The sequence below is a fragment of the Protobothrops mucrosquamatus genome, unplaced genomic scaffold, assembly GCF_001527695.2.
Source record: "Protobothrops mucrosquamatus isolate PMUCROS unplaced genomic scaffold, P.Mucros_1.0 scaffold407, whole genome shotgun sequence".
In the NCBI taxonomy this organism is placed as follows: Eukaryota; Metazoa; Chordata; class Lepidosauria; order Squamata; family Viperidae; genus Protobothrops; species Protobothrops mucrosquamatus.
The window spans coordinates 171,287-194,168 of record NW_015386737.1 but is presented as its reverse complement, the minus strand read 5'-3'; the positions used below and the strand labels follow the sequence as shown (position 1 = coordinate 194,168).

Genomic DNA, 22,882 nt, shown 5'->3' with positions numbered 1-22,882 from the left:
AAACAGGTTCATAACAAGATAGTATTAATCAAACTTTCCATAAATATAATTTCCATTATTCCTATCCTAGGGTGAATTCGGTTCCACTTTAAGTGAATTGAGCATGAACTAGAGCAAATCAATATAATAGGCAGAGATGGTGAATCTCCCATGAAACTATGCACTGAAGTAGATTAGTTCTTTATGATAAAGGGGAATGATTGATTGCACTGAAATTAATTAATTCCATCTGTATTCAGAATGGAGAAATATCTGCCATCTTGCTGTTGTTCTACAATTACATACCATAAACACTTCTCTAGTTTACATTGGCATTGCATGCAGAAAACATTTGCTGATAGTTTCCATAGCTCTCTAGAAGTCTTCCTCAACCTGGTGCTCTACAGGTTAGTTGGATTTCAACTCCCACGAGTTTAACTTTGCTTTATACAAGGCATCCAAAGAATTATAATTTTGAAAGGGTTTTCATCATGCTACATGAAAAGTTCCATTAAAGCCTTACATTATAATTCACAGAGAAAAAATGTCATGACTTCTGACTTCTCTATTACCAGCTTTAAAATTGCAATTAACCATACATACAGTATTTCTATATGACATATGGGCATACCATATCTAGGCTGCAAATCCAGGTTACTAGATGACAACAAAGTTTTCTGTGCCTCTTTACTGTCATCTAACGGCATCCAGATTTTTACAGCTCAAATGTGGCAGTCCTATGTATACCTGTGTGCAAGACTGTAGATATATTTAATGTTATGCTTTTATTATAGTCTTGGCACAAAGAGGTACTGGGGCTTTTGCAAAGACATAGGAAAGTCAGGTAAACACCAAATAAATGAATGGTGAAAGGCAATATGCCAACAGTTAAGAGTGAGTGTTCAATAGAAAATATCAACATTAGGAGCAAAGTTTGAAAATATGAACTCACAAATTAAATATATCTTATAAATTGATTAAAAAATAACAAAATATTCAATTACTAATTGCTTTAAAAAACAAATACATTTGAGGGCAAAAGATTGGATGACTGTATGCTGTTGAGAAGCAAAGATTCCATCAGTGAAATGTTGGTATCAAATGCAAACAGTTATAGAAGTAGATGAATATTTCTCCCCAGATCATGCACCAAATTAATGAGTTGGTTAAAGAAATTTACATGCGAGTGAGAAACATAGGCATAATAATCCCAGCCAGTTTGGTAATACAATTTCAGTTGATTTCCCTTTTTCTCTATGACGGATATTACAGATTTTACTCATTTGAAAACTCCAATGAAGTTGCATTTAATGTGCCTAAAACTGGATTTATTTCTATGCATTTATACAATTCACACGCTGAATTTATCCACCTATATATGACATTTTCTTGATTGTTGCTCCTTATTTTAAAACAATTTGCCAGATAATAACATTAATTAAAATTATAATAATTAAAACAGGCAGTTGAGCTTAGTTCCCAGAAATATGGGACATAAACCAGATCAAAATAATGGCAATTCCCTTTATATAAGCAATTCATATTTCTTCACCATACCATAGAAAAACCAGACTATCTAATTTTGGCAATAAATGATCATTCTTAAGTCTGAGCACCAAGGACCAGGTAACAGTTTCTATAGAGTAGGTTACCAACAGAATAAGAATGTGTTGCTATTTTTCACTTTTAATCTAAAATATTTACAGTATTGCACTTTACTGCACTCAATTGCATTTCACTAAATATAACACTGCATCAGTATTATGCTTTTAAAACTGCATGTCCATCTTTGATAGCTGAATCAATCTCTCAAGAGCAAGCCAAGGAGATTTTTTTTCTGAGAAATCCAAACATCTGGAAAGCAAAGCAAGGAAGTCAACCTGTCCTTGTCTTACAAGCATATCTGCTTGTTCAGATGGTTAATTATTATTCTGTTCATTATCATTGTTTCCATTGCTTAGATCACCTCTGATTTTTGTGTAATTTTGTCTTTCAAACTTTTGTGTTGTTGCAGCTCCTTGTAAAATATACAGCTATGTCCAGATTAAACTACCTTATCTGTGATTTGAAATTCCATGTTTTAAATTTAAGCCACTTTTGCAAAAGCAGCTCCTTAGTTCATGAGCAATTTATGAAATAGCTAGAGTATACTTGGCAACTAAGGAGAAATGTCATGGTAATGGAGACCAGCCCCTGGAATTGTTTCAAGCTTGGGTTTTGTTTCAGTAGAGTCTGTGATTTCCAAATGGTGTTAAATGTTAGGTACATGCACAACTTTCAAAACTGATAGCAGTGAACAGTTTTAGGCTGACACAATGATCACTTTGGCCATGGTCAAGCACCAGTTGTTCCAGCATTCAAAGATGCCACATAATTTGGAGAATTATCCCTCCAAAGTATTCTTGTTTATTTTTCTTCTGTAAAGTTGTTATTTTTACCTAAAATTCAGACCCAGTGTGCATCTGGTGGGAGTGAAAAAGTTTGACTGCAATTAGCAGCACTAAGCACTTGGCCAAAATCAAAAAGGTAGACAGGTGGGTCCTTCAGTCCTCAGATCAACTGAATCACTTCTTACATCTTGGAACAAAATAGGAAGATGAAGAAGAAGAGAAAGAAGAAAGGAAGAAAAAGCAGGCCAGTGCTGATTGTGCATCTATAAGGACTCCCAAGCTTTTCAAAATCTAGCACTTGTCCTTGTCTCAGCCAAGCATGGATGACAGCTGGAGAAAATGAAATTATTGTCCATCCTAGCAATGAAACTGCTTCCAGAAAGGAAATGTCAAAGCCCCAGGGCCTCAGCATGTTTCCGGGCCTTGAGCCTCAAGTCAGCGATACTGGAATTCTTGCTGTTGCTCTTGGCGGCAGCAGCCACAACTGCAGCTGCAGAGGCAGAATCAGCCAAGGAGGCGATTGGGAGTCCAAAGGGAGGGGGAGGAAACATCAAATAAGGGGCATGAGCAGCTAGGTGAGGATGGAGGTGAGGGTGAGCATGGGTGACCCCCTCCAACTGCAACTGAGCTTGGACCTGGAGGGGAAATAAAAGAACCATAAAGAAAATAGATTAACAGGAGATACTCCAACAGATATTCCAGTAGGACAAATGGGCGTGTCAGCCCTACCAGACCAAGAAAACAATTCCACAAGGAGACTATACTTTATTGAGATGGGCATGATAATAGAATATTGCAAGTTTGTTTATGTCATCCCCCTCTTTTTCATGCCCCAGTGAATCAGAGTGGCATATGCTTGGTCTTGCTTCTCAGGGCTTCCACCCTCTTTCAGCTCTCTTTGTCTAGGTAATGGTTCTTGCACATTTTTGTCAAGGTCATCTCCCTTACTCTTTACCAGGCATTACTCTGTGGCTTTGTAAATGACTACTTATTTAAGTAATTGTAATTCTTTGAAGGTTGAGTATTTACCATTTACCTGTCTGGGGCACACAAGTATGAAATAAATAGTTGAGAAAAAAAATCTATGGCTGAGTAAGAACACTACAACATTTTAATTAACTTCATGTGATACTTAGTATCATCTAAGTAATTCCTATTGATCCATTCTTGCACTTTGGAAATAGTTAACTCTTCAGCTTGAAGTGCTTGAAGGAGAAAGGAAGACAGAGATGGGATTGGGTAGCACAAAAAGATGCAGAGGGAAGTAATGATGCAAGATTCACTCACACTAAAAAATGGGTTCATCCTCTCCTTCATCTAGATCCGTCTTCTATTAAAATCTGGCTCCACCCATCATAAACTCAGGTCATCTTCCAATATTTCAAGAGCCCTTTATTGAAAAAAGTTTTCCATTTCTGCTTTAAAAATCAAGAGTTGCTAGGTATGGTTTTGACAAAATAAGTGTTTCTTCCTGTCAAATTGTGGTAATTTACAGGTAGGTAGACTATCCTATAACTCTTAATTGGATGTGAGACAGCCCCAAGATCATACTAATTTTGATGGTGTTTATAGTGATTTTCCATAAAATAAAGAGCAAAACGGGTATGTTAAATCTTGTCCCTTAAACCACTCCTACAAAACAGGCTGAAAGGTTTAACTCCACCCTCCCCCAGGTATCACAGCTGCAATCCAGGTCTTTTAAAAATGGAGCATGGTCTACAGACAAAAAAAATGCCACATTTTTTGCCAGGATGCCAGGATATTCGTAAACCAACACCCTACCACAGTAACGCTATTAGTCTTTTTGGTTTCCCTTTTGTTTTTAACACTAATATTCAAAAATAGATAAGCAGGTACTCACAGATTAAAAATAAAAAACTCATAATCAAGATGCATTTATGTTTTCTTATAACCCAGAATTTAATCTACCATTACGTAAGGCCACTGTGTGAATATACCACTCAAACTGACAGCATTCTCTTTCTTGCTGCATTAACCTATTTATATTAGTTACTAAGAGAGTGCTTTTCTGGAACTATTGCGAACTAGCTTTTCCAGATAGAACCTCTCGTCCCTCCTATTCCCTCCCCCATGCCACACTCCTGCCCAGGGTCTGGCCTTTGTTGTGGTTGGACAGATTCTTAAGGATTTACCAGTCAAAAGATAGTGTGCATCTTATGATAAAACTAGGTTTACTTCAGCAGAAATAATATAATGATGAATTTGACCTCAATTCAAAATCTCTCCTTGCCTCACTTAATGGAAGCATGATGCCTCAGGTATAGCATGTTGGGTTTTTTAAACAATAAAAACTTTAATAATAATTTCATAAAGACAGCCAGGATGAGATATAGAATATTTAGAAGTGGGGTATTTATGGGTTGTTTATCACAAGAGCGCTTTCTTTTTCTGTTTCTTTTAATATATTGATTGTGTCCCTTTCCTTTCTGTGTTTTCATTCTCTAATCTGTTCTACATTCTCCCCAGATTCTTAGCCTCTTCTTAGCCTCTGCCTCTTTTTCCTATAAAGAAGCATCTTTACATTGAAGTAAAAGCAAGCATCGATCATTTCAAGACATCTTTCCTTCTCTTCCAGCTTAACATTGTTATCATTCTGGGACACAGGATTTAAACATAAGAACTTACTTCACTTTAAATATATAAAACAATTCTTTTTTCCCCTTACTGTCTTTATAAAATATCTACAATCTCATTTTTTTTCTTTTCAATTATGTATTTTCTGTTATTAAAACCATGAGCCATGGTGGTGTAGTGGTTAGAATGTAGTACTGCAGGCTACTTCTGCTGATTACTGGCTGCCAGCAGTTCTGCAGTTCAATTCTCACTGACTCAAGGTTGACTCAGCCTTCCATCCTTCCAAGGTCGAAAAAATGAGGACCCAGATTGTTGGGGACAATATGCTGACTCTGTAAACTGCTTAGAGAGTGAAGCGGTATATACGTCTAAGTGCTAAGTGCTATTCCTAACAGTATTTCTTTTTTACTTTATCATCTTTGCGACCTTACTTCCACAAATGATATCCAGTTCTGGTTTAGACTGGTTTACTGATTTTTGGTATGTGTTAAATTTCTTCCTTTGATTTCCTCTTTTCCTAATAAGATGGGAAATGTCTGCAACTCCAGCAACTCTTTGCTCAATAGGAATAGTTGAAATTATATCACTTTCCGTCCACTGTGAACAGCTAAAACATCCAGCACCAGACTTGCTTTCAGATTCATTTGAATCCTCCTTCAATTGTTGAGTTCCACTGATTTCTCTACCTTTTCACCATTAATTTCTTCCTCTTTTTATATGTTACTAGCAACCTCAACGCTGTTTTTCAGTTTCTATTTCAGGTGACCGCTCAGTATCATTGGAGTAAGAATTTATTTTGTTGTTTTTCTTGCATAGCATTAGCACTTAGACTTATATACTGCTCCATAGTGCTTTATAGCACTCTCTGAGTGGTTTACAAATGTCAGCATGTTGCCCCCAACAATCTGGGTCCTCATTTTACTGACCTCAGAAGGATGGAGTGCTGAGTCAATCTTGAGCTGGTCAGGATCGAACTGCTGGCAATGAACAATGTCAGCTTGCAATACTGCATTCTAACCACAGTGCTACCTTGAGTCCAAGGATTTATGCAATATTTTTGCAAATCCATTACTTTTATAATATTTTTCCTTTTTCTGAGAAAAAGTTGCTGTAGCTGTTTTTCCTGCTTTGCCTGTCATTACACCTCTTAACAGCTGTCTCCAGTGACCTTTTTTCTAGTACTACATCTGAAGCTTTTACAAATGTCTCTCCTTAATTTTCTGCTATTGCATCTTCATGCTTTTCAACAGCCAAAAGTGCAGCTCTTCTGCATTCTCTTCTATCTTCTCCAAACTTCTTCACTCTTCTATTACTTCTTTTACAGAGACTTGTGTTTATACAGTGTTGTCCCCAATGCTTCCTGCTGCCTCTTCTGCTATTATGCGTTTCCCCTTCCACACTCTTTACAGCCCTTTCTTCTGAGTGATGGCAAGGGATACTTCTAGTACAAACATGAACCTGAATATCAGGACCATATTAACCCTTTCTCTAATAAAGGACATGAATTAATGTTCCATTGCACCTATTTCAAATCATAATACATCTACTTTATTAACACTCTGGTCACTGGTAATTAATAAGGATCTTTGCTTCCAAGCCCACATATTGGTGAGGAATAATATTTATTCCATCCATTAGTTCTAATTTTATAACAGCCAAGGAAGCATCATGGTCTACCATTGTCAAAAAAAGATTTTCTTACCATAACTCAAACTCACAGGCTCTCTTAATTTATAATCAAGCTCATCAGACCAAAACAGGTTTCTTTCTTGTATACAGTTTTTTCAGAGTGGACTAAAAATAACTCTGCCAAATTTGAATAGAAACTCCTCTTTATTTAGTACTTCCAATTACTGACTTTGGCCTCCTTTCTTTTATTTTTAATCTTTAACTCATGGGAAGTAAAATTAGTCCACATGTATTAATTCCATCCTTTTCTCTGGATTGTTAATCTCAGGCCATCTACATTCCTTTAGAAATGTACCAACTCTACTGTTCTCCTGAAAAATATTTATATCCTATTTCACAGGCAATTTAACTCATACTATTCCTAAGTTTCTTGCAGTCCAAAATAAGTTTATTGTTTTCATACCAAGGACAGGCTAAAGAGATAGTAGACTCACAGTACAACAGATATTCCTGCAGTTGAAAACAAATGCTGTAACAGAGAATGATGAACATATCAAAATGGAATGGTTCAGAACAGCAAGATACATAGAATTGTGATTTTCAGCTGCTCTAACAAGGCTATGGATGGCTGGTGACCACATCTAATGGAGGATTTCTCAGGTGGATGATCCCTATAGGTAATATTGGATCTCTTGGGATATAGTAGGGCAATCAACACCAAGCACTGGAGGATAGAATATAAAGAGTTGAGTGATATACAGTATACAAGGCACTAGGGGCAAAACTCCACAAGAGTTCTCTGGCTTTTGGTATAAAAGTCTAAACATATTCCTGAAAAAAAATCAGGTCCTTTAACTAACATCTTTATACAGTTTGTTTAAAAGCTGTATATGGAACAACTTGTTCTTCAGGAAAATTATTGTGGAACTCATTGGACCTTCTTTAGTGAAACTGGAAATGAATTTCACAAAGTCTTCTGCTCTCAAATTCTACCCTTCAGCAACTGACACAAAAATGGGGAGATCTTCTCCTGGAAAATCACAGTCACAGTCCTTAGGAGTAAAAATGTATTTCAGCTTTAACCTGCAACATTTCCTTTTCATGCTGACTGCAAGACTTTTTCATCTCAATTCTATTACCCTATTTTGCCCCCTAAAATCTAAAATACAAGATACTATGCTGAGTTGGAGTTTCATTTTATTTTTTAATCAGTAACAGTCTCCTTTTTCCACAGTCTCCCTCCTGCTGAATATTCCAATCCCTGCATTCCTTTGGTTTGCTCCAAAGGTCCAGTATCTGGCAGTCATTTCTGCTTACATCATTTATTTTTCTTTCTTTTTTCCTGTGTAGTTATCTACTATATATTTCTTCTCCTCTCCTCCCCCTGCTTTTTCCCCTCATTCCCTTTTAATTTTGATTCTGGTCTTATTTTCCTTCAGGCAAATTCTTCTTTCTGGAATTTGTATTGCACTGCTTAGCTATCACATGTGCCAAAACCAGGTTTATTTACCTAGGAGTTTATTTGGGGAATAAAAATGTAGAGGATAAGGAATATGACCTTGATAAAAGTACGGTATAGGTAGTTCTTGATTTATAAACATCACTGAATCTAGAACTACAGTCGTAGGTCATGCTGGTTAAGCAGTCATCAAGTGACCAAACCAATTTTAGAACATTTTTTTTGTGTCAGTCCTTAAGCAAATCAACAGGATTGTTAAGCAAACCCATTGTCCACAATGGAATTTTTTATGAAAACCAGTAGATGCCAGTCATAAATTGCAGTGACATGACTATGGGATCCTGCAAAAAGCCGTAAATGGAGGTCAGTTGCCAAGCACCCAAAATGTGATCAGGGAAAATGAAGGACTAATTACATGCTGCTTTAGAGTCATTTGGCCTCTCTATGCCTCCTATGCAACCTTCTGCTCTAATTTTCCGTGATCAATGTGGCTCTTCTTTACAATGTTGACTCCAAATTCTCTTAGCTTTCTACCATTATATATAAAAACGTATCGATCACATGCATTCCACTAAAGCACATTCCTTCATTCTCCCTTTAATAGGTTTTCTCTCAAAAGAGAAATGATATAGGATCTGATATGAAAATATAAAAATTATAAATACCATGCAAGGAAGTCTAGAGACAGTCCTAAAATTCCACAAAAAAATTCACAAGTAAAGCTGGACAATGGTTCCATAACAGCTTATTCAGACTGCCACTTTTCCCTGCAAGACTTTTACAAAATAGCTAATAAAAAATGTTTCTTGGAAAAAAGAGGAAGACTAAAATTTTTTACCACAACTCCTCTGATGAATTAAAATAGGAAAAACACAGATAGGCTTATTTCATTCACCCACTAAATTCCTTACTCCAAAAAGCCAAAAATGATGGTACTTTTTTAATTTTAAAAAAGAAGTTAAATAATAGCTTCAAAAGAAGCTTAGCAGAACTGATGTTATTACTTAGGCTTTTTAACATACAACAAAATCTTATGCAAAAAATAAACTCAATAGCAATGTTACACATAAGCTTTTTTTTAATGTTATGAATATACTTGATTTTAGATAGTGATCTAACCTAGAAAATATTGACATTAAGAAGAAAAATAGTAGAAGGGGATGGGAAGGAAAAACGTTAGCACTCAAAAATACAGGATCCATGTTCAAATGCTAATATAGCTGCCTCTGTCCCCATTAGTTTTATTTTCCCTTGTCATGAGCAAAACTGCCTTCTTTGTGCTATTTGAATTCAAGTTGTTCCATGTTCAACCTTAACAGAGGCTACATCTGTAATAATTGTGAAAGTATTAAAGATATAGATAACATCCTGTGATAGGGTAGTACAACACTATGTTAAAGTCCTTTCCTCTCAGTTATTATTGACACAAAAATCCTCCATTGCTTCCCCTGTGTTATGCTGCCCTTATCTTGTTCTACATTTTAAATGGCTTTATAGCACCTTTGAATTCTGGGAAGTAACCAGAAATTCCTGATTAATCTATCAACTTTGTTCTATTTCCCGCACAGAGATATGTATGTGTACAATGTAGCCTTCAGTCATTGACAGATTTCACAGAAGGGGGGGGGCTGCCTAAATTTTCAGACTAGGAGCACAAAACACAGGCTGCTAACTACTGATTAGCCAATCAGCAACTCACAGTGTGCTTCCTTTCCAACCAGCAGAATATAACAGGCTATTCCACTAAGCTTTGATGCTACAAGAATTTAGCTCTGCTAAAGATCCATTGTACATCATGTAAAAAAGTTTCCTTTGAGTTGAATTTGACTGAGCTTGATTTCACCAGTACATCCTACCCCTGTAGTTTGCCATTTCCTTTTTCTGGATTTTGTTTTTCAATTTCAACTTCCTAATCCTTGTATTTCCTGGAGTTCTCCAATTTAAGTACTAACCAGACTCAAAGCTGCTTATTCTTCATATCTAGAGAAAACCAGCCCTACTGAAGAAATATAGTGTGTGGATTTGGAAGGAAAGAAAATAACCAAATCCTATTTTCTACTCGCTCAGACTACATGCTAAGGATGTATCCCACACAGCTGGAAAGATTTCTCACTTTGCATTCATTGCAATAACTTGTTTTGGATGTGTGCCTTTTCAAAGTGCTCAAAAAGCTGAAATTCAACCAATGCACTTCAGCAACATCTTCTTTTGGCTGGAGTTTTACCTATTAGCAAGTATTTTGGAATCAAACTGAGATGCTGGTCACAATCAATAGGTATATAGTTTTATTTTATTTTATTCTTATTTATTTATATGTCAAATTTAGAGACCGCCCATCTCATTCACAGAGCGACTATGTTACAAGAGTATGGCAAAGATTTAAGCCCACTTATTAGAATTCTACAGAATATTGAGGGGACGACTTTTAAATAAACCTACTCTGCTAAAAACCTTTTGGAAATCTATTTTCAAGGCCAGAGAGCCAAGGCACCAGGAACTATTGGTAATAAAAACCCTTCTGTGTACAAATGTACAGAATATGTCCTTCTATTGCACATTTCTTCCCTCCCTCTGTCCATATGCTAACCTAACAGCTATCCTAGATAGGTCAGCCTGGAGATGAAAATTCAGATAAACTACCTGCTGGAAAGGCATCCTTAGGGCTCCCATGTTCACATAGGGGGCCACTCGGCAGGCATCTAAATGGCTGGCTGTCCCCAAGATCACACCTGCAAGCAAAGGTATAGGGTCAGGAAAGAGTCTTCAGAAAGGTCAGATCCTGTCCCCACGTCCTTCCAAGACCTACCTTTATGCATCTGGTTCTCCTGTTTTCGGCATTTGGCTCTTCTGTTCTGGAACCAAACCTGCCAAGAGGAGAAGAGATGCTGGCAGTAATAAAAGCAATCAGCAGCAGCCTTGAGCTAAGGGACATTAGCCTATGACTCCCCAAACTTTCTTAAAAGCTAGAAAGCTGGAAAAAAAATGTGGTTACAGAAATGCTGTTATGAGAAGGAAGATCTGAAATTGTTGTTGGTTGTGATGAGCAGGTGAGGACAAATGTCTCAGGTAACTTTAGTTCAGTTCTAATACTCAGAATAAGTTCCTGAGCAGAGAATCTTTTCATTTCAGTTTGTTTGCTTGATATTAAGAGATGATTTTTAGAAAAGCCATACACAATAAAGCTCACAGGATAAAAACCTATTCTTCATGGCTAAATTAAGCCAAGAAAAAAATCGGTAATAGAATAGTGGTATAATACAATCCCTTGAGGTTCTACTCATAATTAAATCCCACTGAGTTCAAGCAACATTTCAGCAGATTATAATTTTAAAATTTAATGGGATCTTGACTCCCCTCCATTTTTCCCACCTTACTCAGTTGTGGATCTGCCTTTCCCAATCTTCTGTTTTCCATATGTGTTAAAATGCTTCACCCTTCAGCTGCAAATGACAATAGCCAGGGCTGGGTCACTGGGAATGTTGGAAGTTATAGTCCAACATATCAGAATGGCATCTGAGTGGGAAAAGCTGCCGGCATAATGCAAATTAAGGGGATGTGCTTCAAATCATCCAGATGTGATTTTTTTTTTGTAAGAGTTGGAAGGATGCAGGACATTCACTGCATAAAGTTATTTGCATCCACACACCTACTTAACTGTCCCAGTTCTATGCTAAAAAGGGCTGCGTATGCCTTCCCCACTCCCTTAACTAGCATTCTGAGTCTTAATAACCCTATGATTACTAAAGTAATTGGATCAAAATGATACAAGGCCTGAGACAGTTTTCCATGAAAGGGCTACAGGTGCAAATAGTTTTAGCTCCTTCGGAAAGGGAAATCCAAATAATAGCCTACAAGTGGGGGAAAGTGGGATTGGACTCACTGCTGCTGATATGAATAGATCACCAGTATCCTCTTCTGCAAAAAGAGTAGGTTACACCTCCATCCTGTGCCTGGATCACTGCAAAGAGGTCTTCCTCAATGTGCCTAAGAGCCATAAGAAGTTTCCTTACAAGGAGGTAAAATCCAATTCAAAATCACTTTGCAGCCTCTCTTGAGCTTACCTACACAAACCTGCTTGGAGACCAGATCCATTCCCACTGAGGTTGCTGCCTCTGAAGGGCCTAAGAAGAAAAGCAAGCTGCCTTTCCAACCCAATGGCTGGATTCTCCAAATCAAACCACCACTTTCAATAGTGTGACAATCCTAGCTGCCTTTGCACATGCTGGGAGCCCACGTTTACAAGCTTAAAGCATCATGGAAATTGAAAAGGAAAGTTCATTATATAGCAAAAATTATGCTCAAGTATTTTTAACTTGCTAATCTGGAGCCCAACATTCCTTTCTGGGGTGGTGCATGCTGGGATTTGTAGTTCAACATTCTATGGAAATTTCCAAGCTGGGAAAACACCCTGAAATGTCTCAGTCTGGATTTCAAGAATACAGTGCAAACCATTATTCTTGTAGTTCCAAATTTTAGAACTTATTCATTTTCCTGGAGTAGCATGGGACTGCCTAAGAATCCCGGTTTTCCTATCATTTCAGTATCCCAAAATAATAATGTTAACCATATGGATGGTACACACACATCTTTGTCAATTTGCTGCTTTCTTTTTTAAGACAAAGCAAATTGTGTCTTTGGCCTCAGGGTTGAGCATCTTATATAGGAACTGTTATTTTATTCATCTAGTGAATTCTGGAAAGAATAGCATGACACAATTCCTCCTACTGAGAAAACTGAATTATGCCTTCAAGTATTGTCATTGCTAAACACACTCTTCTAATAGGACTTCTACCATTCTGTATGATTTGGGGTATTTAACTTATCTAATCACTGATTTACATTCCAGTTTGACCACAATTAAATTATGCTAGGTCTATAAAACTCTGGGTGAAGTGAACCTAACTGCAGAATAAATAGCATTCCAATAGACCTGTGCTCAAGTTCAAAACAATTCCTAGAAAGTCCTTCTAGAAAAGTAACTTTTATAATCATCTATTACATGAAAAAAATGGGAATAATAGTGCTACCATAAAGCATTCTCTTTCAGTCTAGAACTTCAAGATGTGCTGGATCGGCTTTGCGCTCCAAACATTCCTAACCAAAATAGCCATGTTGTTTGAGGATTGATTAAGGAAGATGAGATCCTACATATCTTAATGGGCACCAGGTTAGGAAAGGTTTCTATAAAGGCCAGGGTACTTTTTGAGATGTGAATCTTCTTCCTAAATACATGGAGGGACTTGTCTGGCAATTTGAAGGGCTTATTTTTTGAGAGGCAGTTTGGTGTAGTGGTTAAAACACCTGGCTAGAAAGTGAGAGACCATGAATCCTAAACCCACTTTAGGTGTAAAAGTAGCTGGGTCACCTTGGGCCAGCCATTCTGTCCCTGGAAGAAGGCAAATGCAAACCACTCCGGAAAATTTTGCTAAGAAAACTGCAGGGATTTGTCCAGACAGTTGCCAGGAGTCAACACTGACTTAGAGACAAAAAAATCTGAAGAAATTTGAGATTGCAAGTCTTCCAGTTATGAAGTGTGAATTCAGTTCTAAGTGTCACATCCACCTTCCTGAAAACTAATTCAAATTGCAACACTTTAGTTATCTTCTTTGAACATGCTTAGCTAGGATTCAATGGAATCATGTTTTTCTCAACTAAGTTTTTGGGATTCCCACACATATACTTACAGCTAGGTGGCAGCATCTAGATAACCTTGGCTGATCAGGAAAAAGCTAAACCAAGTTATACTTAGTTAGCTACTGTATTTAGAAGGGAGAGCATTGGAAATCTGAGTGCAGTAGGAAGTTACAATCTCAGAAGAAGGCAAAGATGAAGCATGTCCATACCATTACAGAACATAAACACATCCAAGTAGTCAGTGTGATGCATCCGCCTGAGGGCCGGCAGTTTGACACCCCTGGCCTTTGCACCATCCATGAATGTTGTAGTTAGGGAAGATGCAATTCTGGTTGTGATTAAAACACAAGTCACTACAAGGCACTAGGGAAAGTACCAAGTTTGGCTGATTTTCAGTTGTGCTTTTAAACTTCTGTTTTAATTAGGTTGAGGATATGAGGCTAAATCCATAATCAGTCTATGTAAATATGTCTTTTTGACATTATTTCTGGCTGTTGAAACAGGCATTTCTTCCAGCAGGCAATCAAAACATTTACAGATCTGGGTTTAACAGATTAATATAAATCCTGCCCTCCCAGCTGATTTATTGTATTTTACTTTAAAATTGCTGCAATCCAGAAAATCTGCCCTTCCTACTTCTGGAAATGCCTTCTTGTGAAGCTGGATTGACACTGCATCTCACTGGCCTACTAGTAGTAGCCAAGGAGTTTATCCCCCCCCTGCTTGAAATGTTTCAAACCTTGTTTGAAAAGATACAGCCTTCCTGCAAAGCCCACCCTTTGCTTCCCTAGCCAGCCAGCCTACCAGCCACTGCTTGTGATGGAGACAGATCAAATCTAAGAGTTGATTCCGTGGCCCTTTGCCCCGCCCCCTGCCGAGGTTTTCGGCTTGCCAAGTTGATCATACGCTTAATTAATACTAACTGCACTTCCTACATCACATTTCGCCTCCAAGCTTTCTTCAATAGCCTTAATGATGGCCATTTACAACGGAGTAATTAGTGCAAAGAAAGGCTTCCAAGGACATTAATTATCCAGAGCTACTGGAATGGTTTTTTGAAACAGGAATCGGCCGCCTTTACACTGCAGCACGTAGGATATTCTCCCTCTCCCCACGCCACCCTCAGTCACCAATATGCGACCGAGTAGCCAAATTAAAATTAATAAAAAAGCGTTTTTGAGGGATTCTGAAACTTTTTAAACAGGAGCTTTTCTTTTTCTCTCCGTGGTTCTCCACTACTCTTTCTGCCTAAAAATCAGCAGCAGCACCCCTTGTTTTCCTTAAGAGGTTCTCGAAATGTTCTTCCCAGCATAAAAACAAACAAAATAAAATTCCCAGTCGACTCTAAACTATCTTCCTCCCTCTCCATTGGGAAACAATGGCCTTGATTTCAAGGCAACTGGGTTTCTCGTAGGCGTGTCTTCAGACTAACAGCTTTAATCAATTTCAGGCGGAGAGTTTCGGATTTAACTGGATTTTGTTTTGACCCAGAGCAAAACGAATCTCCCTTGAAATGAAAACTCCAACCATAACCGCCATCAACCACAGCTTTGACATAAAAATAAGTGATAATATCCACCAAGATAAATTCTTGATCTTATAAAGCCAGGTCAATTAATCGGCAATTAATGAAAAAGTCTCTCTAATTTGTTTACGGATATGCATTTAAGACGTTGGGGAAAAGGAGCTTTTAGCTTCCTAGGACGAGGAGAAAAAGTAGCTAAATTCTAGAGGTTTGACGTGAAATGACGCGGGTCCTTCCTTTTTCTGCACCCAAGAGCAACCTAATTTTCTCTGCTTCGGGTAAGAAGCCTGACACCGTTCACAAAGGTGGATCCTCTGCTAAGTGCGGATCTATAGACAGACAGGTCTTCTTACCGAAACCTTCTTGATACCTTACTAAACCTCTCTGACTCTCTGGCCGTGAGCCCCGCTCTTGCCCTCGGTCCCGTCTACTTAAGCCCAATGGCTCTGCCAGCTCAACATGGCAGAACGCCCCTTCCCTTTTCAGCTCCGGAAGAGGCGAAGGGGAAAGTGAGGAGGAGACGTGGAAGTGATGAATTAGCCCAAGCGCAGAGTCTTCATAAATCAGCCCGGGCGTGATTCCCGATCAATTCCAACTAGTCATGAATATGCTAAGTAAAGCGCAGGACAGTGTTTTGGACAGTTATTTCTTCATTAAGGATCACTCAGTGATTTCTTTCACAAATGCCTTAATCTGATTTCCTTTTGATTTCCATTAGAGACAGTGAATAATGACATTTAATTTAGCCTTGCGCCATAAAACCCAAAGATATTTGCTCGTAATTGAATTACTGCCTACCCTTCACTACGGTCTCATAACTTTCAATTATAACACTGACAGCTGGGCGATATGAGTTGCTGGTACAACACTAAAAATAAAAGGTTAATAAGGAGTAGCTACCGTAGGAGCTCCAATTTATTTGCAGAAGATTTCCACACTAAATTGAAACTAGATCCTTTAACAACAAGGGACAGGCGCTATTGACTGGGATTAGAAGAGAATTCTGGAAGTACTAAAATATCTGTTTTGGAATGGAAGAGGGGGTGGGGGTCTGCCTAGTCTCTTCCGTTCCTTCCTTTTACCAAACAAGAATAAGATCTTGATCTACTCCTATCAGGCACATCAAACCTTGTTCGTGCTTTAATTAAGGGCTGTCGGTTTTCTCGGCGGCCCGTTCTTTTTTAAATATTTCTTTCTTTTCTATCAGGCTGATCTCTTTCGGGGTATATGCCCTTTATGGGTTTCGTGTGAAAGAGTGGTCAGTTTTGCCTGGAGGAGGGGAACGGTTAAGGGGAGCGGAGAACTATTTCAAAAACCTGCAAACACCTGGAACGCCAATTTTCCTGTAACTATGAATATCCTGTTAGGGTGCTGGACTAACCCCAGTAATAAACTGTTTTAAAGGAGTGCAGAATTCAATTACAAGTAATTTATTTTTAGAGAAATGCTACAAGTAATTTATTTTAATGGAAACTTTATATCAAAGCCCTCTACAGGAACCTTTCTCTTGTAAGGAACTGGAAAACATGACGTAAAAGTTATGTCGCCTTCAGCCAAAATTTAATCTCTTAATTCATTTATTGTAGCCGATTATATGGGGGGGGGGGAAGCGAGAGAACTGAAATCACTGCAACCTTCTTGGTCATTTTCCCTGTTTCTTTTCCAAAATCGGCAAATGTATATGAAATATTCCCATTACTTGTCATAAAAAAGAAAAAGAACAAGTATCAATTATTTGGAGGGGGGAAATTACAACGAAACGGTTATTTATTACAATCTAAACAACAATCTTGTTTCCCCAGGAGTACATGCTGGTCTCTAGAGATCTAACTCTGGCTATTAGTTTAGAACATACTCAATAATATGAAATCCAGGAGGAAGTCGATCTGATGGAAACTAAGTCTGAGTCTGAAATCAAAGCATCCCGTTGAGATTCTCCTAAGGGTGTCTTTCTCCCTCATCTCATAAAATAAGCAAGGAAAATCGGTTTTGTGAAAGAACGGTAAACTCCCTGGCGTAAATTTTCTTCACCTGTTTTTGACTTTAAAACCTTGTGCTATAATCCCACAAGATGATTTTATCAAAATCCCTTTCCTTACTTAATATCTGACCGATATTAAGTATCATTGTTAATGCAACACTGTTAGAAATACTGACATTACTTTAGCTTTGGAGTCCATTTGTTCATCGAAGGTGGCCAGTAGCTTTTACATAAAACCCTAGGCTTAACAGTTTGAAGAACTGAAGTTCAGATAGCTAGTAGGTCTAATTACTAGTAAGTGATTACAAGTTGGGCTGTTGGTTTGATCTCCGAGCTTGGCGATTTGGCTGCAAACGTTTCATCTCCATTGGGGGGGGGCGCCTTCAGTGCGCTTTGAGTTGTGCTCTGACAGAGGAAACATTTGCAGCCAAATCGCCAAGCTCGGAGAGCAAACCAACAGCCCAACTACCAACCCAAACTACTAACATTCAAACACACTCAACCAGTGATTACAAGTATTTGTATCTTTTTGCCGCCCTAATATGGCAACCCCAGAGATGGATGGATGGGTGGAAAGAGATAGGGAGAAGATGATAGGAGATATAGAGATGCACACAGGTCACAGGTGCCTTGGCGAATTATCAGTACATAATTCAAACCTATTCTTAAGGATTTAGAGACGTTATATTTTAAGGGGCATCAGGGAGAGAAGAGCAGATGGGGCCCTATGAATTCATGCTCTTGTTATGCAAGTCAAACAGAGGCACATCCCTCCCCCCGCTCTGGATTATCTACTCCCAAAGCACCCAGCTTTTTCCATAGCCGTTGTCCCCGCCTCACCACAGAGAGCAACAAAAACAAAAGAAAAAAGCGAAAGGTTCTTCGCTCCTGGCTGGATCTATTAAATCAAGCAGCTGATTGGTTGGAAGTGGGATCAAGAGAGGCCGAGCGTTCGGTGGAAACGAAAGGCTGCGAGGGGGCAAGCAACCGACCACAGTAGTCCAGGCTACAATCCTCTCCCCAGCTTCCAGGACGCGTTTACCTGATATTGTTCGATAAGGAAACCAGTCTCTGAACTAAATGTCCAGAACAGAGGACGGACGATCTCTCTTCCTCCTTACCTGCACCCTAGCTTCAGACAGCCCAAGCCTTTGGCTCAGCTCCTCCCTCATGAAGGCATCCGGATAGTGCGTCTCGTCGAATAGCCTCTCCAGCTCGTTCAGCTGTTCCAGGGTGAAATTCGTTCTGCTTCTCCGCTGTTTCAATTTAGTTTGACCGTCCTCGTCCTCGGATTTCACCTCCTCCCTCTTGTCTTTGCATTCATAGATCCCTAGGGTGGGGAGACGAAGAGAAGGAGAAAGGAAAAATATCAGAGCTGGATATCGGAAGCCTCTTCCAAAGGGGGAGAAATTTTCCTAACTAATCGAACAGGCTATTGACCCCGCGAGCCCAGTATAAGAAAAGACGAGAGAGTAACTCAGATAGGGTTCGGTCAATATTTGTTAAGGAGTGTAAGGGATGATTTAAGCAAACTTCTTCTCTCGCAAAGATACTTCCAGGGTCTCGTGGGATTTCTTTCCTTTGATAGGAGACCTAATGGTGGTCTGCAGACAGATTCCCTGGGCAACAGGGATGCCTTAACCTTGCCATCTGCCTGTTTTAAAAGTCGCTACTTTTTCCAATTCTTTCTTGTGGGCAATTCAAAAGACTGAATCAACTCCACCAGTCGAAGTGTTATAATGTTAGCTCTGGTATTCGATGTAGAATTAACTCAAATCTCGATAATCAGAACACAGTCACTTCATGATACTGTAAACACTTCATGATACTGTAAACACTTCATGATACTGTAAACAATTCAGGGAACTGGTAACAAGAAATCAATTTAAGCCCCATCCTTTATTATAAGAGGTGCATTTTCTCCATACATACATGAGATTGTTGCCTATTAACTTTATAGACAGGTCCATGTAATAGTATTCTTAGCAAACATGTGGAAGTGGTCTGCAGAAAGTTTTCAACTTTCTCGTTTAGTCTACAGACAGAGATGGTGTCTTATCCAAGTACTAAGTGTTCTTAGGCTTGGTTTTGTGTTAAGACCGGTCCAGTTCTGCTAGATAAGAGAAATGGGCTAGCAGAGGCTCAGCAAAAGCTTAGGGATGGACAGACCTTCGGATCAGAGTTAAAAGCTGTTCCATACCGTCAGCTTAAGCGAGACTTGGGAGGGGGGATGTTAAAAGAACATAAAATGAAGGGCGGACCACGTCTTCATTCACGAAGAGGTGGTGGGAAATGTCCTTAACTTGCTCTTATATGCTTGAAACCTGGAAGGCGGGGGGGGGGGGAGAGAGAGATTCGTTTAAATATTTGAGAAATGTTTACAGATTCCAAGGATTTCACTCTACTTGTGTCCCCTCTCCAGAGCTATTGGCTATGAGAAAGAATCCTCGCTAGACATCAAAGGGCTTGCTACCATGAGTACCATGGTACCACCAGCACACGCATAGCCCACCCGACCTCAAGGAGCTTGTGGAGGACCACTAACCGTAGGAGGAACAGAGAAGGGCACAGGAGAATTTTAGCCCGATCGGGGAGGAGAGAGGAGAGAGTCCTTTTTTCCAAATTCGGGAAGAAAGAAAAATGTGTGGGCATAAAGTGGCAAGCTAGAAAGAAAAGTAATCACCCAAGGCTCTGTTGTTGGCAAGAGGGCACCCTGTAAGGCCCGGCCAAGGAGGAATGGGGCAGGTTCGGGACAGGAGTATGAAAGGTGGCTGGTGGAATGGAGCCCTCTGCCCTGGTTCTGTCTTGGAGAAAGCAGCGGTCTCCGAAGGCATAAGGAGAGGGACTTCCAGAGGGGCTGCTCTGGAAAGCTCAGGATTAGGTTCTCAGGTTCAAAAATCACCATTTTTAGAAAAGGAGCATGATTGAGCCCTGTTGGCTCCCTTTTCTAGCAAAAGTTTTCTCTTGGCACATGCAGCAAAAGAAGCTCCCGAATTTCTCTTTTAGCTGGCACAAAAGATGTGTTCCTTAAAGATGGATTTTCATAATTGCACCCTTAAAAAATGGCTGCAATGGAAACCGGCTGCTCATTTCCTTTAACTTCCGCCCCCCTACTCAATGAAATCAGTTCACTATACTGTAAAGTTAAAATTCGGAGATTATTCATTTTAGGAGACACACTGAAAAGTCATTTCGAAGAGGATTTAACTGTTGCAGCCCAAGAAAATTGTAGCGGAGATTTTTTAGAGCTTTAGCCTACGTGAATTCCCAGTCCAAGTCTCCCAAGGAGCATAAAAGCGGCGGCGGCGGGGGGGGGGGGGGAGAGCCCATAGTATCGAATTAGAGAGTGTAGTTAGATATTTTTTTACACCACCAGATCAAAGCTATAGAAATCTAAGCAACTATGGTCCCGAATACTCGGTTCTTTTTAAACCCGTCAAGTCCCCATTTTCCACACATCTGCCCTTCCTTACAAGCACATTTTGGGTGTTTTATCCACGATGTTTATTATGCCGCTGGATAGGGGAGATTTGGATATTGTGGATAAACAGCACGTTTGGTAAACATTAGAAAATCATTTTTCTATATAAAGATTAGCTAGCTAGCTAGCTAGCTAGCTAGCTAGCTAGCTAGCTAGCTAGATAGATAGATAGATAGATAGATAGATAGATAGATAGATAGATAGATAGATAGATAGATAGATAGATAGATAGATAGATAGATAGATAGATAGATAGATAGATAGATAGATAGATAGATAGATAGATAGACTATACAGACTATATGGATTCATGCATTTTGGGGGGTTATGCACACATGCATGTTGTAAAACTATTTAATCTTTACAGTGTTTTCTAAATAATACGGGTGCTTTGGGTTTATTAGCGCCTCAGTATCCTGGATAATCGTTATAACTTTATATTCAGTCATTCTTGAACTGATAAACAGATAGCTAGAGATCGATCGATCTTAAAATCATTACAGTAACCTCTGGGAATATAAACTATCACTTCATCCTAAAGCCAATCTTTTTTAGATCACAACAGATCTAATAAATAAAAAGCATAGGGCAAGTCCAGCTGATACTGCATGAGACTTTAGTGAAAGGGTCTTTCTGACAATGATTGAACATCTGCATATCTGAACCCATTTAGAACAGAGGAACCCCCTAAAATACAGTTAGTTGGATTAACGAATTACAGTTTTTAAAGGAGTGATCCTTTCCTTCCCTGCTCAGCTAAAACAGTCACCACCGAAACTGCCAGGAGCCAGCGGTGCTTCCGTTTTGAACCTAAGAGATACTTGGATTTAATTCTATCGGGTTTGCCTAGGAGCAGAGGTGGCATGAAACTCCGTCTAAGTGGCCAAAGAAATGCTTGCTTAACTTCCTATATTGGTTTTTTTTCCCCCCTTTTCTCTGGACCGTATTTATAGTGTCCTATACTGTAGCCCTAACTGAAAAAAGGGGATCCTTATTCAGTTCGACAGACCCTTAAAGGCCAGAACCAAAAGCAGTACAGTATTCAGGTGAAAGGCTTGGACACCATCCCCATCCATCCCCACCCCCCAACAAAAAAGGTTTGCAGAATATCCTAAGCGAGGGGATTCTTATTCCCTTTGCCTGACAAGCCTCCGGCCAATTCATCTTGAGCTTATTAGCTCTTCCCCACCCCAAAGGTCCACACACACACACACACACACACACACACACCCAAAGCTTCCCACATTTCCTAACTAAAATAATTCTAGCTATTCCGCCGAGATTAGCCCCAGAACCAATTCTGCCTAATGCTCCGACTTTAAGTTGGCCGCAAAGGAAAATGGGCCGCGTGGTAGCCGACGAAGAAAGCTCTTTCCTTCTATTGTTTAAATTCACCTAAAGAAAGGAAAGAGGACCCGGGACTGCTGAAGTTTGAGATTCATTTTCCTATCTGAATGCTCTTCGCTGCTGCTGTTTCAGCTGCTATTATCACCACCACCATCACCTCTACTCTTGTTATTACCACCCCCCTCATCCCCATCTATATCCGACAGTTTCGTCAAAGCGGAACCCGGAGGAAGCAGGGGACGGCCCAAGACGGCAGGGGGTGACAGATTCCTCTTTACCTTCCGAGGTCCTGTTGGCGTGGTTGAAGTCCTTGAGCTTGTCCTTGTCGCTCTCCCCAGGCTCTTTGAAAAGGTGGACCGGGCAGTGGGGGCCGCCCTCGGCCAGCTCCTGCAGGCCAGTGGCATCGGAGCCGCCCAGCTCCCGAGTCCGCGCCAGCCCGCTCTCCAAAACTTCCCGGTACGTAATGGACTCCTTCTTGTGGCCGCCACCGCCTCCACCGCCTCCACCGCCTCCACCGCCTCCACCACCGCTGCTCTCTTTGCTTTTCTGGTCAAAAGATTTGGACACAAACGCCGTAAGTTCTTCCATTGCGACCCGGCCGGGAAGGGGGAGAAGCCGGGCCCTGAAAAAACCCGCCGCCTCCAAACCGCCAGGCCAGTTTGTTCCACCGCCAGGGATCCTGCTCTTGGGCTTTGCGCTACTTGTCGGATGCGGCTCCGCTCGGGAGTCCTGGTCGTGGGGTCCCTCTTGTCCAGGCTGGGGAGGGGGGGTGTAGAAGCGCGCACGCGCTCCCGCCTATGTGTGAATGTGTGGGTGAGCGGGCACGCGCTCAGATACCCCTTGCCCAGGAGCTCTACAAACA

At 39.9% G+C, this 22,882-nt stretch overlaps 1 protein-coding gene across 2 annotated transcripts; it reads right to left on the bottom strand.

Moving 5' to 3' along the window:
• Positions 1 to 2,707: 2,707 nt before the first annotated feature.
• Positions 2,708 to 22,608, bottom strand: LOC107287639 (short stature homeobox protein). Of its 2 annotated transcripts, none has more exons than XM_029284178.1 (5): positions 22,299 to 22,608; positions 18,314 to 18,522; positions 10,859 to 10,916; positions 10,690 to 10,781; positions 2,708 to 3,004 (listed from the first exon to the last, which is right to left on the bottom strand). In XM_029284178.1, the coding sequence occupies exons 1-5, from the start codon at positions 22,606 to 22,608 to the stop codon at positions 2,759 to 2,761; spliced, it is 915 nt and encodes a 304-aa protein (XP_029140011.1). In that variant the 3' UTR covers positions 2,708 to 2,758. The 2 variants fall into 2 exon arrangements, with proteins under 2 accessions (XP_029140011.1, XP_015671648.1); XM_015816162.1 differs by having other exon boundaries at positions 10,693 to 10,781.
• Between the last annotated feature and the right edge of the window lie 274 nt (positions 22,609 to 22,882).

Coding starts and splice junctions, on each gene's coding strand:
- LOC107287639 (XM_029284178.1), bottom strand. CDS start 22,608: ATGGAAGAACTTACGGCGTTTGTGTCCAAATCTTTTGACCAGAAAAGC. Junction 10,917..18,313: donor TGTCTGAAGCTAGGGTGCAG/GTAAGGAGGAAG, acceptor TCCTCTTGGCAG/GTTTGGTTCCAGAACAGAAG. Junction 3,005..10,689: donor GGATGCCTTTCCAGCAGGTA/GTTTATCTGAAT, acceptor TTTCCCCTCCAG/GTCCAAGCTCAGTTGCAGTT.